The sequence below is a fragment of the Schistocerca piceifrons genome, chromosome 2 (assembly GCF_021461385.2).
Source record: "Schistocerca piceifrons isolate TAMUIC-IGC-003096 chromosome 2, iqSchPice1.1, whole genome shotgun sequence".
Lineage (NCBI taxonomy): Eukaryota > Metazoa > Arthropoda > Insecta > Orthoptera > Acrididae > Schistocerca > Schistocerca piceifrons.
This window is the reverse complement of record NC_060139.1, coordinates 230,400,168-230,415,856: the sequence shown is the minus strand read 5'-3', so window position 1 is coordinate 230,415,856 and position 15,689 is coordinate 230,400,168. Positions and strand designations below refer to the sequence as shown.

The window sequence follows — 15,689 nt, the reverse complement described above, 5'->3', positions numbered from 1 at the left end:
GTGTTTTAACTTAGAAATTTAGTGTTTTGTGTAGGATAACACCTTATTTACATAGATCAATCAGTTTTATCTTTCCTGTCTGCTATATATGTCAACTGGCTGTTCTGGACTCGCAGTGGAGTTCCCTTTAAATAAATTTATCCTGTACAGCACTGCATTGTCGCAAAGTATCAGAGGGTTCATGGGAAGTTGCATTTGTAGCGGAGAGCAGTGGTGTGGGTATATTGGAGTATGGAGAAATGTGGAAAAGTCCCTGTAGGCTCTGTCTGTATGCATGTGGGTGTTTATGTGTTTGAGAATAACAGTCTTTCCTGCTTGAGATCGGTGAATGTGATTGAAATAATTAGGCAGAACATATTTAACTGAGAGACAAAATAAAACGAAATAACAAAAGAAGAGCAGTAGTTGCTTATATCTACAAGAAAGTCAGTAGTAACCTAATCACTGAGAAAAAATGTCGACTATATTGATAACATAGTAATTATTAACGTCAGTAGTCAGCTGTGTGGGAAGTAATTACGAGTCATGTCCTTCAGGGTTCGATTGGGATTATGTGATCCTTTTTCTATGTGTTAACGACCTTTCATCAACAATATAACCAAAGTTTTATTTTTTTTCAAGATCTATCAAACAAGCAACAAATATTGAATCAAGTAAATTTTAGAATAGGTCATGCTCGAAAGTTTCGTGGATGTTAATCGATGGTTTGTTGCAAATTAACTGCTGTTAAACATTGAACGTACTCACTACAGGCAGTTCAAAAACTGTAGGAGGTTTTCATCCAGAATATGTACAAAATATGAGGCTGCGCGGTTAGAGGAGTGTGACACAGTGTTAGAAGATTAAATTTCATATTTAAGCTTTCTGGATATTGGAGGAAATTACATTGGTTACGGTAGGAGAATTTTCGACCATGAATTTAGCATTATTTTTGGCTTTTGGTAGGGAATCCTGTGTGTGTGTGTGTGTGTGTGTGTGTGTGTGTGTGTGTGAGAGAGAGAGAGAGAGAGAGAGAGAGAGAGAATAGGCTACCACGCATGGTGCAGTGTAAAGAAACTTTGTGAACTGAAATTGTTCTCAATGTGTAAAATAAATTCATGACATGTAATTGTGAGATGTACAGGGTTGAATTTTATATTTTTTATGAGTTCCGAGGACTTGAAAATAGCTTTGTTCAGCTACCATGTCGCATGGACAGAGGTAGAATCTGAATCTATTCGCTATTGATCTTTCAGGAAACGCTTGCACTTTTGTTCAAATGGTTCAAATGGCTCTGAGCACTATGGGACTTAACTACTCAGGTCATCAGTCCCCTAGAACGTAGAACTACTTAAATCTAACTAACCTAAGGACATCACAAACATCCATGCCCGAGGCAGGATTCGAACCTGCGACCGTAGCGGTCACGCGGTTCCAAACTGACGCGCTTAGAACCGCACGGCCACAACGGCCGGCTTGCACTTTTGTGCTTAAGTGATGTATGAGTAGGTTCCCAAATTTAAGCTGGTTATTATTCTTGTTTAAGAAGCAGGTTTTCTCTATATGGATCACTTTTTGCGTGTCACTCAAAGTTCATCGAAACTCCATTCATTGCTAATTTGCGGAGCAGAGTGAATACTTATATGGGTGAATTATTTACCGTCAGTTTGGATACATGTAGTTTAAAGGAATTTTTGTGATTTAGGGGGTTGTGCAGATTACGTGAATGCCTTAACTATTTATTCAGTTAAGTGCCTCACCTTCAGTGCTCATATGCTCGTATATGTGCAGTTTTCTAATTTTAAATTGCATTTTCTTGTGGAACAGGTGGAGTTTCTTTATATGTATAGCAATGTGTTTAACCATGTGCCACTCAGAGTAACCAACAATTCCAGTCTTTTCTAATGATTGGTAGATCTAAATTTGCAGTATAGAATGAATGTCTGCATGTGATGATTATTTTTATTTATTTTTACATGTGACTTTAGAACGTTTTTCGTGGTTTGGTACTCATTTAGGGTTGAGCTAAGACTTTACTGCTGAATACGTCGTAATTTTTATAGTAGTTATCAGGAGTGGTCAGCTACTGTCATCTCAATTTCTTAATGCATGACAAACTGTGTGACTACGAGATTTCCATACTAAATCACGTATCCTCAAGTGAACATATCCCAGCTATCCTCTGTCACTACTTAATGCTAGTAAGTTGAAAAAGTTAGTTTAACTTTCCTGTAAAATAGGGACCATGCTGACCCAGTATGCTGATGCTTGAGCTGTCATTGTGTATATTTGGTCGATATTCAACTTATTTGATCAATAAAATCATTCAGATAAAGTATTTAAATAGAATTATAGTATATACGAGGGTTGGAACTTAAATAGTGGCAACTATTTATTCACAACCGATACAAATAGTTACATGTTTGCGCCCATTACTGTCCTTCAAAGTAGTCACCAGCGTTGTGTAGAACCCGTTGCCAGCGATGTGGAAGGCGTAGTATACCATTAGCAGAGCCTGTTCTGTTGATGATGCGAATGGAGCGGTCTAAAGTTATGGTGATTCTCGAGTACGACTGTGATGGTGCTATCCCAGCGCGTTAGGTTTCTGCACGGCAGAGCGTCAGTGCACAGTATTACTGTTCGTTTTTGGAGCATCACCTGCGACCAGCTTTGCGACAGAAGCGGCGACACTTTCTGCGCAACCCACCCATCATTTTGCACGACAATGCGCGGACGCATACAGCACAAGCTGTGGCTGCTCTGTTCGGTCGATGGGACTGGGAAGTACTGTACCATCCACCATATTCCCCGGACTTAAGTCTTTGTGACTTTGGTTTGATTCCGAAGATGAAGGAACCACTTCGTGGCATCCGCTTCAGAACTGTTCCAGAGATTCGACAGGCAGTAGACCGCTCCATTCGCACCATCAACAGAACAGGCTCTGCTAACGGTGTACTACGCCTTTCACTTCGCTGGCAACGGTTTCTATATAACGCTGGTGACTACTTTGAAGGACAGTAACAGGTGCAAACATGTAACTCTTTTGCATCGGTGGTGAATAAATAGTTGCCACTATTTAAATTTCAGCCCTCGTAGATTACGATTTTGTCCCATTCTTAATGTATTCATGAAATAATAACATAGAATTTCTTAACAGTAAAATTAAGTGTGGTATCCTGACCCCCTGATTGAATGATTTAAAAGAAGCAAAGTTATCTGTTGCATTTTTTAAGAACTGTCATCACATTGGTATCGTCAGTGGAACAGTAAATCAATTAACAAATTAAAGAAAATTAATAAAATTAAAGTAGCAACGGGTTTCATAATGAGACTGAAAAACAGATGCGTTTGTATGGCGACTCTTGCCAAAATTATCAGAGAACAATAACGTTTTACATGCTGAGCTTCCTGGATACATTAGTCAATTCACAACAGCAATCTTTTACATGCTGAGCCCGTAAAGATAGTTTCTTTTCACACAGACCAGCAAAATAACAGACTACCTTTAACAGAAACAAGTTTGAATTATTTATTATCAGTTTCAGCTGTATCAAAGACTATCAAAACATCAATATTGTCGCCGGCCGGTGTGGCCGTACGGTTAAAGGCGCTTCAGTCTGGAACCGCGTGACCGCTACGGTTGCAGGTTCGAATCCTACCTCGGGCATGGATGTGTGTGATGTCCTTAGGTTAGTTAGGTTTAATTAGTTCTAAGTTCTAGGCGAGTGATGACCTCAGAAGTTAAGTCGCATAGTGCTCAGAGCCATTTGAACCATCAATATTGTCAACCTCATTAACGCCACGCATTGTCACTGGTTAGTCCTTAACGAGACTTCAGTGCTTTACATTGATACGGAGGTGATATAAACCCATAACATAAAAATACAAATAGGATCTTGTCAGCAATTAAAAATGGTTTCGACAGATATGGTACATGGTTTTCTCTAGATGATAAAAGTGTCTCCTGTCACTCGTAGCTGAAAAGGGTATCGATGATGGGTGATTACCCATCACTCGGCTCACACACTACCACACAAACTAACACAGAAAAAAATTGTCTGTGAAAGGATCAGACCCTCTGGAAAGGATGCTTTCGGCCACCGGGTGGCAACATGAAAGACTACGGCTACATCTACATCTGTATCTATGTCTATAGTCCATAAGCCCCCTTAAGGTGTTTGGCGGAGAGTACTTTATGTACCAGCGTCACTTCCCCTTTCCCTGTTCCAACTGCATATGGTTCTCGGGAAGAGTGATTGCTGGTAAGCTTTCGTGTGGACTCGAACCTTCCTAATTTTATGTTGATGGTCTTTTCGCGATATATATCTATAAGGATGCAATATATTGGTTTAAACTTCTAGGAATGTACGCTCTCGAAATTTGAAGAGTACACTTCATCGTGAAGCAGAACACCTCTCTTGCAGCACCTGCCATTGGGATTTGATAAGAATCTCCGTGACGCTTCCATGCTTACAAAAGGAATCTGTAACGAAACGTGCTGCTCGACTTTGAATCTTCTCTATTTCCTCTATGTCCTATCTGGTGTGGCTCCCATACAGGCTAGCAATATTCAAGTATTGGTCGAACGAGTTTTTGTAAGCTACTTACTTTGTTGATGGCCTACATTTCGTGAGGATTCTTTTAGTGGAACTGAGTCTGGCATCTGTCTTACAATTAATTTTATGTGGCGGTTCCATTTCAAATCGCTCCACATGCATCATATGCATAGTCCTAAATATTTTATGGATGTAACTGTTTTTAGTGATTGTTCTGTAATTCTGTAATCACACAACAAAGGGTCTTTCTATATATATATATATATATATATATATATATATATATATATATATATATATATATATATATATTACTAGACGCTATATTTCATCATGCTGAGTATCAACTGCCACTCCCTGCACCAAGCATCGATCCTCTGCAGGTCTTCCCGCACTTCGTTACCATTTTTCCTCGTGTCAACTTCTCTTTAAACACCAGCGTCATTCGCAAAAAAGTATCATAGAACTTCTGACGTTATCTGCTAGGTAATTTATATATAGTACGAAAAGTAACACTCCTATAACACTCCCTTGGGGCACACCCAAAGTTACTCCTGAAGACTTCTTTCCATTCAGAATGATATGCTGTGTTCTCTTTGATAGCAACTCTTCAATTCAGTCACACAGTTGGGCAGATATTCCACACATTTGTGTTTTGTTCATTATGCAGCGGTGAGGAACTGTATCAAATGCCACCAGGAAGTCAAGGAACATGGCAACTACCTGGGCGCCTGTATCTATTGCTTTCTAGGTGAATATGCAAAGAAAGGAGTGGTCCCAATTTCAGTTCTTGTGGAACACCTGTCAGAATATATTTCAGCATGGAAACTAACATTGTTGTCACACACAAACCTCTGCACCCTGTCAGTTAAATAAGAAGTGAACTGACCTGAAAGCTAGAAAATATTCATTTGTAAAAATTGGAGTGATCTCAACAGTGAATCGTGTGGAACCCTTATAAGAAACTGATTCAGCATAAATCCTGATAGAGATGTGAAACAACTCTATCCTTCTTGTCAGTTAAATATGACATGAACTGTTTTGAAGGATTGTAAATAATATTGTGTGCAAGAAAAGTAGTGGTACCAACTTTGAGCCCTGTGGAATACTTGTCAGAATATGATTCAGTACCTAAAGTGCCAGAAATGCAAACATGAGCTTCTTGTTCCTGTAAAAATTGAACACATCTGAGAGTCTGCAAAAACTGTAGTATGTGAGAACTAGAGTGGACCCAACAGCGAACCCTGTGGAACATCTGCCACTATATAATTCTGGACCAAAACTGCCAGAAATTCAAACATGATCCTCTGATTCCTGTGAAAAGTGAACACACTTGAGAGTCAGCGATAATTGTAGTGCATGAGGAGTAAAGGGGACCCAACGTTGAAACCTGTGGAACTCCTGTCAGACTATGATTCAGCACCAAAACTGCCAGATACGTCAAAAACTACCCTCTCCTACCCATCGGTTGATATGCAACGAACAATCGTGAATATGTGCTCGGGCCAGGCACCAGTGTGGCCGCATTACCTGTATACTCCGGTTGGCAGTCGCAGTGGAAGGAGACCGCGCCGGTGGGCGTGCAGGAGCCGCCGTTGAGGCAGGGCAGGCGCCCGCACGGGCTGTGGCCGCACTCGGTGACGCGGTGCGAGCGCACCACCAGCGGGTCGCCCTCGTGCAGCCGCACCGCCACCTGGCCCAGCCGCAGCAGCTGCACGCACCCCACCAGCCCCTGCTGCGCGCCCGCGTTCTCGAACACCCTGCAAGCACCACCGTACTTACTGGAGAGATGAGCGTGTCATGTTATACTGGAGAGATGAGCGTGTATACAGCGTAGGGAAAATGTTCTCCTATTGGCATAGAGGAGGCGTTCACATCAAATAAATGATTTCCTTTCAGTTTCAAAGCTAGGTATCTTCGTCTTCAGTCACCTTGACAGAACACACCAATGATTCTAAATCCACGAAATTGTACTGACACATCTGAACCTAAGAATGAGATTTTCACTCTGCAGCGGAGTGTGCGCTGATGTGAAACGCCCTGGCAGATTAAAACTGTGTGCCGGACCTAAACTCGAACTCAGGTCCTTTGCCTTTCGCGGGCAAGTGCTTTACCACCTGAGCTGCCCAAGCACGACTCACGACCCGTCCTCACAGCATCACTTCCCCCAGTACCTCGTCTCCTACCTTCCAAACTTCACAGAAGCTCTCGTGCGAACCTTGCAGAACTAGCACTCCTGGAAGAAAGGATATTATGGAGACATGGCTTAGCCACAGCGTGGGGGACGTTCCCAGAATGAGATTTTCACTCTGCAGCGGAGCGTGCGCTGATATGAAACTTTCTGGCGGATTAAAACTGTATGCCGGACCGAGACTCGAATTCGGGACCTTTGCCTTTCGCAGGCAAGTGCTCTACCAACTGAGCTACCCAAGCACGGTAGGAGACGAGGTACTGGCGGAAGTAAAGCTGTGAGGACGGGTCGTGAGTCTTGCTTGGGCAGCTCAGGTGGTAGAGCACTTGCCTGGGAAAGGCAAATGTCCCTAGTTCGAGTCTCGGTCCGGCAGACAGTTTTAATCTGCCAGGAAGTTTCGTGAACCTAAGGTTTGCGTTACCGATCTGGATGTACCGAGGTTTACCTGAAACATGATATAACGACAGAACTAATGGGTAGTGCATAAGTTCGCCGTGTTTTTGGTTTGCATGTTGGTATTCCGGTTGCTATGGCTTTATTTATCGATTGTCATTTCTTATTTGTAGTTCACTGTTGCTATTTGAGTTTACGTGTTGTCACTTTGTCACTTGGGGATAGAGAGTGAAGCTCTAGACGCTAGAAAATGGTGCGCCAAGTGGATAAAATCGGAACATATCCGACATATTCTTCTGTTTGGGTCACTTACAGGGGTGACAGCTAGAAACATTTGCGTCGTGTATGAGGATAACGCAGTTCGACGGAGGACGGCGAGAAAATGGTTTTCTCGTTTAAAGGAGGATCGTTTTGACGTTAATGACTGTCCCCGTTCAGGAACACCATTGGGTTTTTATGAAGATCGTTTAAACGCATAAATCCACAATGATACACGTCAATGTACTCGAGAGCTGGCAAACCTCATTAACTATGATCATTCCACCACTGTTCGACCTTTGCACGCAATGGGGAAGCATAAAAAGTCAGGTGTATGGGTACAATATGCTCTGGGCCTAAATTATAAAAAACAGCGAGTGGCCATATGCGCATATCTGCTTGTTCGTCATCAACTGGCACGTCAACAGCACCGATTATTCCTATCCTGTATCGTTGCTGGTGACGAGAAGTGGTGTCTTTATGGTATCACAAGGGAAAGAAAGGAACAAATAAATTTCTTTATTTCCGTCTATGACCACATACTCGTTAGGTTCTGACTATTGGTTTCGGTCAGCAATGATCATCTTCAGATCTGCAGCAAAACGTGGGAGAATCACAGATACAACTAACGAATTGTTTAAAGTTTAAAACAATAAAATATGCTAAAATCAAAAGTGTTACTGAGATACTTGTGAGAATTATGAACTTTAAATACTACAAGGCATACCTGTTTTAAAATTACGTCATAATATAATACCTCGTCATATTTAAAACGCATGATTTTCACATGTATGTCAGTAATACTTTTAATTATGGCCTATTTTATTGTATTCGTGTTTCTCCCATGTTTTGCTACATGTATAAAGATGGTCATTGGTGACTGAAACCGGTAGTCTGATGAAATAACGTGTTTGTGATCGTAGATGGAAATAAAGAAATTTATTCTACACTTTCTGGATCACTGTACGATTCTCGACCATATCGCAACTTGTAAAGAAAGAAACGTTTGAGTTGAAACAAAGCAACAACGCCACTTACAACGACCTGCGCGCATCCACAAAAGATAACGTTATGCAGCTGGTGGAACAGCTTACATGAGGTGTTGCATCGCTGCTGACATTTATTGTTATCTTGTTATCAACTGAGACGTCTTGCAGATGCAGTCAAGGAACCACGAAAGGAAGACTGTGTGAAGTGATGCTACTCCGCATTCTGCTAGGCTGACAAAAACACTGTACAGGAGTTGGGTTGGGAAGTCATTCCGCATCCGTCTCATTCATGTGATCTTATGCCCTTAGATTTTCATCTTTTCCGCTCTCTATCGAACAACCTTCAAGGAACTTCCTTTCCGAATGAAAATGCGCTCCGAATAGGGCTCGACAAGTTCTTTGCCTCAAAACGAAGTGATCTCTACAATCGGGAATTGAAAACATATCCCAGTGTTGGCAGACTGTTGTAAATAGTAAGGAGAATATATTAATTGATGACGGAAGTCTCTGGTATGCTGTGTTACGTTTCTGTGGTGTTTATTAAACTAATGGAAAAACTCCACAAACTTATGCATCAACCCGGTATTAGGCATCCCCCAGGCAAGTGTCGAAACCGGGGTTTTAGCAACGAAGGTTCAGCGGAAGAGATTAGTGATGACCTTCAAGACGCTACATGCATTCAAAGAGACTGAGTACAGAGAGTCGGTGTAAGAGGGGTTAACAAACCAAAACAAAATTTTCCCATAGTCCTAGGTGCCTGGCTGATGTTACAGGTTGCAGCTGAAGTGCGACAAAAACGCTATTAAAAACTACGTATCCAAATTCGTAGAGTCTTTAGAGGAGATAAAAAGAAACACTTTTGCTATGAGGTACAAATGTCACAGGTGCACCGTTTCCCCACTAGCGGTCCTTGAAGGGTTTGACGCCGAAGTTCCCTTAGACCTACGTCCATAGCTTTTTAGACTCTTTCACATGCAACACGTTGATATCGGAATCTGATTTGCAATGCAGTTACATTTTAATGCTAGAAAGCGTCCTGAACACACAGGGCAACACTTATTTCAGACTATGACGACATACAGTATGATTTTCAGCATTCTAGACTCGTGTTCAGGAAAACTGGTTATAGCAAGGGAGACACTGCAAAAGCTTTCAGGCGCCGTCGACAAAAGACATCTCGTGAATCGGCAGAAGAAGCCTAGCTCCACTACACTCCTTCCATGCTGTGGGGCAACGACCAGCAAGATAAGACGCGTCCTTGAAACACGTTAACTGCACCTAGTGTTCCCGTCGATTTCCAAGATACGAGATGTGTTACACCCCGTTAACGACAACGTAGGTCTTTGAGTGCCTAGTGTGGATGAGCATGCCTCAAAAGCGGACAAAGAATTCAATCTGAAAATATGGGAGTCCTGACTCATGCATCATCGTAATGTGATTCCATTATACAGGTGACGGCCAAGATTACAATAAATCACAACGATTTTAACAGAGACTAGAGGTACACACTTCGCAGAGCATGGGGTTCGGGCTTTGGATATCCATCGAAAGCAAAGACGGGTGCTTGACGCTTGTAGGGAGCAGGAACCCATGCGCCACATGCCGTCATTCTGCCCCGTGGTGGGCCGGAGCTGCTATGAGCTGCCCAACTCGCCTTCCTACGCGTACCTCACTTCGGTCCTAACTGGAAGTTTCCGGGCACTGCTATTGCATCTATATAAGCGGAACACCGAGCCAGTCCCGGCAGTCAATGGCTTTTTACTCCTGATGACTACGGTGATGAAAGCTATTGAAAGCTCAATGTTTTATTCGAAGTGACGAGGCTTGTAAATCAGGAAAACATTATTCTGAGAGTTTGTTTAATACACAGTTATACTTCAAGCATAATACCTGATTGTCACATAATAGTTATTCAAAGTAACTCTCATTATAATTTGATATTACGCAACGAACTGTATAAATTGAATGATGTGTTGCAGCTATTCTCCACTGCCGTACGATTGCATATAGAGTAATAGACAGTCAGGCCAAAGACCTAGGAAAATCGAACGTGCATTCAGTTCTACACCGTCAAGCTCGCAATCAAAGCAACAGATTACTTTAAAAAGGGTTGTCAGGTCGCATGGTCATTACCAGAAGTTATGAGTAAAAGACGTGTGCAGCTCAAGAGATGTCTCAGAGGGAATGCATTTGAATCTAAATATGAGGTTACTTCTGTTGTAAATATCGTACAGAGTTTGAAACAAACTTCTTAATCGGATGGTAATGAAAAAAGGTATCTCATTCGACCAAATACATTAATCGCACTATAGATTATATAGAGACGTAACAGCTTCTTTCTTCGGGTATTAATCCACCCTCATACACAATCAGTACCTTCATATGCTGTCATTTGTTGGAAATAAAATTCTTAGTTTACGAACACAACTTACAAAGCACACTAAAGAATAATAGCTGAAACATTGATTGTGCTCACTGTAATTGTCTATTTAAAAGCTTAGGTGTTGTCGTTGTATGTATACTGAAAGATTTGTAACCTGTTGTAAGAAGAGAGTTAATAATCATTACAAAATACATATCGAACATGTATCAACAAAATAAATAAATAGGCAGATAACTCAAACAGTGTATGCGTGAGTGAGTGTGTGTGAGTGTAGAGGATACAAACTGTAGGCCTCGATTGGAATACATCCAGCAAATAAATGAGAACGCAGGATGTAAGTTCCCCTCTGAAATGAAGAAGTTGGCGCTGAAGAGGAATTCGTTGTTGGACAGTGCTGTAAGAGCTCTCGTCATACAGGCGTTAACTTGGCCTTCTAAGCCGAATTTAACTGAGAACTTTCGTTGGTATTGACGATATTCTTTTGGATCCGTTTTTCTAGGGATACCTTTATAAAACTGTGCCGATAGCCGTTTGCTCGGCATAGTAACTTGGTGTTCTCGATGTATATTCGTTTATGCTGTGCTTTTCCACTGCTGATCTCTCAAAGTGTTCCTCGCATCGTTTTGAGGTATAGCGTTGCGTTTGCCTTATGTACTGGCGGTCACATCCACAAGGGATGCAGTATATCCCTGGTACGTTACTTTGTGGTGGGTGTTTCGCAGACAGTTTTGACGTTACATTTACCGAGCAGCCTCGAGATTTTGGCTGAGAGCGGTCCCAAGTAAGGAAGGAAAACGAAAATCTTGCCTCCTTACTCCTCTTCCTGGCTTGCTGCATAAAGATGAATGATCCAATTTGTGCTTTACTGTACCCATTTTTGTGGAATAGTTATTTTTGGCTGTTGTAGCTTAGCTTGGAGGCTTTCTTTATTGCAGATGACGCGCGCCCTATGTACCATGGTCGTCAGCACTGTTTGTCTCTGCTCTGGATGGTGGCAGCTCGTCGCAGGCAGGTACAGGTCAGTGTGAGTCTTCATTAGCACATACAAGAAAGGCGGATTTACATTTTCCTCTACTTTCATAGGGAATGCGATATTTTGATGGACGCTGTTAATGTGGCCCAGGAAGTCATTTGAGGAAAAATTGCTGTGTGTTTTGGTGAGTGGTTCGATTGCCACCTCCTCAGAGCGTTCAGTGTACGAATTTGCAATCCCAAGAGACAGCGGGATCACATGGTCACTGCATCTGTTTGTTCAACATGTCCATACTGTACATTGCGATACCATGGGCACCAGGCGGCAGGTACAATTTGTAGTGACTACCAGCAGCCCAACATCGGTCATTCCACTTCACACTAGCCAAGACTGCACGGCATAGCCGAAGCAAGGAAGTCTTTGGAGCTATATTAGCACAGATGAAGCAAACTTACTTGAATAAAAGACCTTTGGTGGTATCAGAAATTTATATGTAAATGAAGTAGCTACTGAAATTTTATTTTTGGAGCACAATATTTTATGTAAGCGTAACGTAAGCCACCAGAGACCTGGAGAAAAGGAATATTGGGAGCATTGTAAAATGGTGTTACCCAATGATGTTAAGAACTAAGTGGACGGATAAAGCAAGAAATGAAGAAGCATGGTGGGATGGTTCCGGCAGACAATGTGTTTCAATATGCCCTCAAAAAATTGTCACTAGGAGTCACATCGGGCGAATATGGAGGCCAATCCATTCCTGAGACAGTAAATTTGCAAGTAATCCGACGCAATGACTCTCTTTCCTGTTCAGTGCGACGTGATCTGGCATCATCTTGGATAAGACCAACGCTAGCTGTGTGGCGACCAATTGTTCCAAAATTCCAACGCAACGTTCACTAGTGATCGTTTGCAGCATGTAAACAGCAAGGCGAATAACGCCTCTGGTGCGCATCGAACAGTAACTTTGGAAGAATACATTGGTTTCCCTTCACACAAATCGGGATTTTCGGTACCTCATTATAGCCAGTTTTGTTTATTCACGACTCCAGTGAGGTGGAAGTGTGCGTCATGTGTGAGCCCTATGCAGCCGACATCAGGTCCTTCATTATCAATCATTGTGAGAAGCTGGTTCGCAAAGTCAGCCCCCTGTCACACAGATCGTCCAGGTACGGCCTGGTATCTTTGGATTTTGAATGGAAACATGTGTAGGCTATGTATGAGTAGTTTCTGCCTGTTGAAACGCTTCAAACCAGTTTCTGCTGCAGTTCTTCGGACAGATTTCCTTGTATTTTGCTGATTAATTCCATAAATGGTGGCGACATTTTCTGGAGAAACTACAGTCTGCCAGGTGCCAATAGTCCTCGTTAGATCATGAGCCACGCTGTCTATCCGTTGCAGTTTGACGAAGAGCTTTCACATGGTTTTTGCATCAGATCCTTTTGCAACATTAAATCTTGTTTGAAAACTAAGCGCCGGCCGCGATGGTCTAGCGGTTCAGGCGCTCAGTCCGGAACCGCGCGACTGCTACGGTCGCAGGTTCGAATCCTGCCTCGGGCATGGATGTGTGTGATGTCTTTAGGTTAGTTAGGTTTAAGTAGTTCTAAGTTCTAGGGGACTGATGACCACAGATGTTAAGTCCCATAGTGCTCAGAGCCATTTGATTTTTGAAAACTAAGCCTCTGTATGGAACGACTTTGTTTTAACCTGTGGCATTCCAGTACTAGAAAAACACGCTGTTCAATGAAATACGTAATTTAACCTTTTCCTTCGGTACACTAACCTCGTTTCACGTTTGAACGGTGGAACTGATCGCTCTGAGCTGAGGCCCACTGGTTATAGGCTCTAAGTATTGCGATTACAGCGTCATCTGTTAGCAGCTGTTCGAACTATTTCGAAACTTCTGCATTACTTCTGTATAAACTTTTTACGGCTTTCACAATAAACTTATCGTTCGGTACTCTCGTCTGCTGACCTTAATTTCGAAATGAAGGACTCCTTTGCTGGACACCCTGTGTATAAACGGAGCAGAGACGAACAGGGAATTATTCTAGCGACAATACAACCCGGAATGAGGAAATCCACTGACGCAAGGGACTTTGACAAAGGGAAGATTATGAAAGACCAGCACGCGAGATGAGCATCCAGGCGGTCATCATAGGCCGCGCCACCCGCTCCTTCCGCCTCCATGATTTCTACCTCACCAATTATGGCCGTTCTATCCACCTCACTCCTACCCTCCAATACCTTGGCCTCACACTCGACCGCCACCTCACCTGGACACACCAGCTCCTTACCATCCAAAACAAAGCTCACAATCGCCTCTGCCTCCTGAAACTCCTGTCTGGGCGGACGTGGGGTCCGCATCCTTCCACCGTCCTTCACACCTACAAATCCTTGATCCGCCCCATCCTCTGTTATGCCAGCGTAGCTAGGATTTTCGCCCCTCCTCGGTTCTATAAAGCCCTCCAAATCCTCGAACGCCATGTGCTCTGCCTCGCCTTCCGCATCCGCCTTCCGCCCCCCACGCGCATCCTCTACGACCTCCTCCCCTTCCCCCACCTTCTCCTTTTCCTTGAACACGACCGCACACTATATACTGTCACCCACTGGTGTCTCCCTTCCTCTCCAACCCCAACCAGTTGCCGCGCCTTTACCGTTGTGTCCCACCCTCTCTCCATCTCCACACCCTCCATCTCCTTCCCCAATGCAACTTCCATCAACTACCCCTCCCAGATGATGAGCTTCGCCCATACATCTACCCTTCCTACCAACTCTAACCCCATCTTCCTGCCCCCTCCCCAGGGCTCCCTCTCCTCCCCCTCCCTTCTCCTGCCCAGCTGCCCCCTCCTACTCCCCCTCCCTCTCTTGTGACCCCTTTCAGTGACTCTGCACTCTGTCCTGTCCTGTCTTCCCTCTTCATCTTCCGCCCAACGTGTCTCCTGCCTCTCCATGTACACTACTCTCCTCATCTCGCCGCTTCCCCTGCTGCCCCTTGCTCTCCCCTCCTTTTCCATCCTCTCTGACCTTTCCCTCGGCAGGTCCTACCTGGCAGTTTTATTCTTCGTCGTGTGTGCTACAAGTGGGTTTTAAGTGTGTTTTTCTAGAGTGTTTTTTAATACTGTGGCCGACATTTAACCTGTGCACGTCCATTCAGTGTCTTCAATGTGTTTTAAGAATCGCCGACTGTGTTTTTTAACTTTCTGGTGACTTTTTTAACTGTCCCCCATCAACGTCTCCATGTCAGTCTATTTTACCTCCATTTTCTCCCATTACTCTATGTTCCCCTTCTTGATCACCTTATGTACGTAACATTTTATTCTTATTTTAGTTGTCATGTCACTCGGCTGAAGAGCAGTGGATTGTGCTGCCCATATGGGGCAGGGGAATGAAATCACAATAAAGAAAAAGAAAATAAAGAAAAAAAATGAGCATCCATCCCCTCCATCTACCACCCCTCCTACCAACTTTGATGCTCCCCTTCCTCCCCCTGTGCTTTTCCCCCAGGGAACCCTCCCTCCCTCCATCCCTCCACTCCCTCCCGGACTTCCAGTATCCCCCTACCTTCTCCCCTCCCCCTCCCTCCTCCTCTGCCAATGGCATCCACAACCTCCCCATCCCCCCCTGCCTGCACCTCTTCCCTTTGGCAGGTCCGTGGCTTTGTGCATGAACAGTGAACCTTTGTGCGGTGGAGATCGTCGCCAATGCTTGCATGTGTCTTCGTGTTAGTGCTCAAGTGTCTCCGTTTGTGCTCCACCATTCACGTGTGTACTTTCTGTCTCCTCTATTTGTGTACAGTGATGAATGTTTTTTATTCGGACAGCATGCCTATTAATGGCTACATGTATTTTAATATGTCTGTCTACCGTTTTTATCCACCGTGTTTGTTTTGTTTATCTGTGTCTCTTTATATACTGTTTGTGTCATCTGTGAAAAAGATCGGCATAGATAGGCCGCTGCCGGCCTACCT

The 15,689-nt window shown here is 43.4% G+C and overlaps 1 protein-coding gene across 1 annotated transcript in view; it reads right to left on the bottom strand.

The window, feature by feature from the left end:
* LOC124775274 (agrin-like) overlaps positions 1 to 15,689 on the bottom strand; it is a 369,325-nt gene that overhangs the window by 83,973 nt on the left and 269,663 nt on the right. The window contains exon 15 of the mRNA XM_047250112.1: positions 6,066 to 6,295. Coding sequence (XP_047106068.1) covers positions 6,066 to 6,295 — 230 coding nt within the window. The remainder of the gene's footprint in view (positions 1 to 6,065; positions 6,296 to 15,689) is intronic.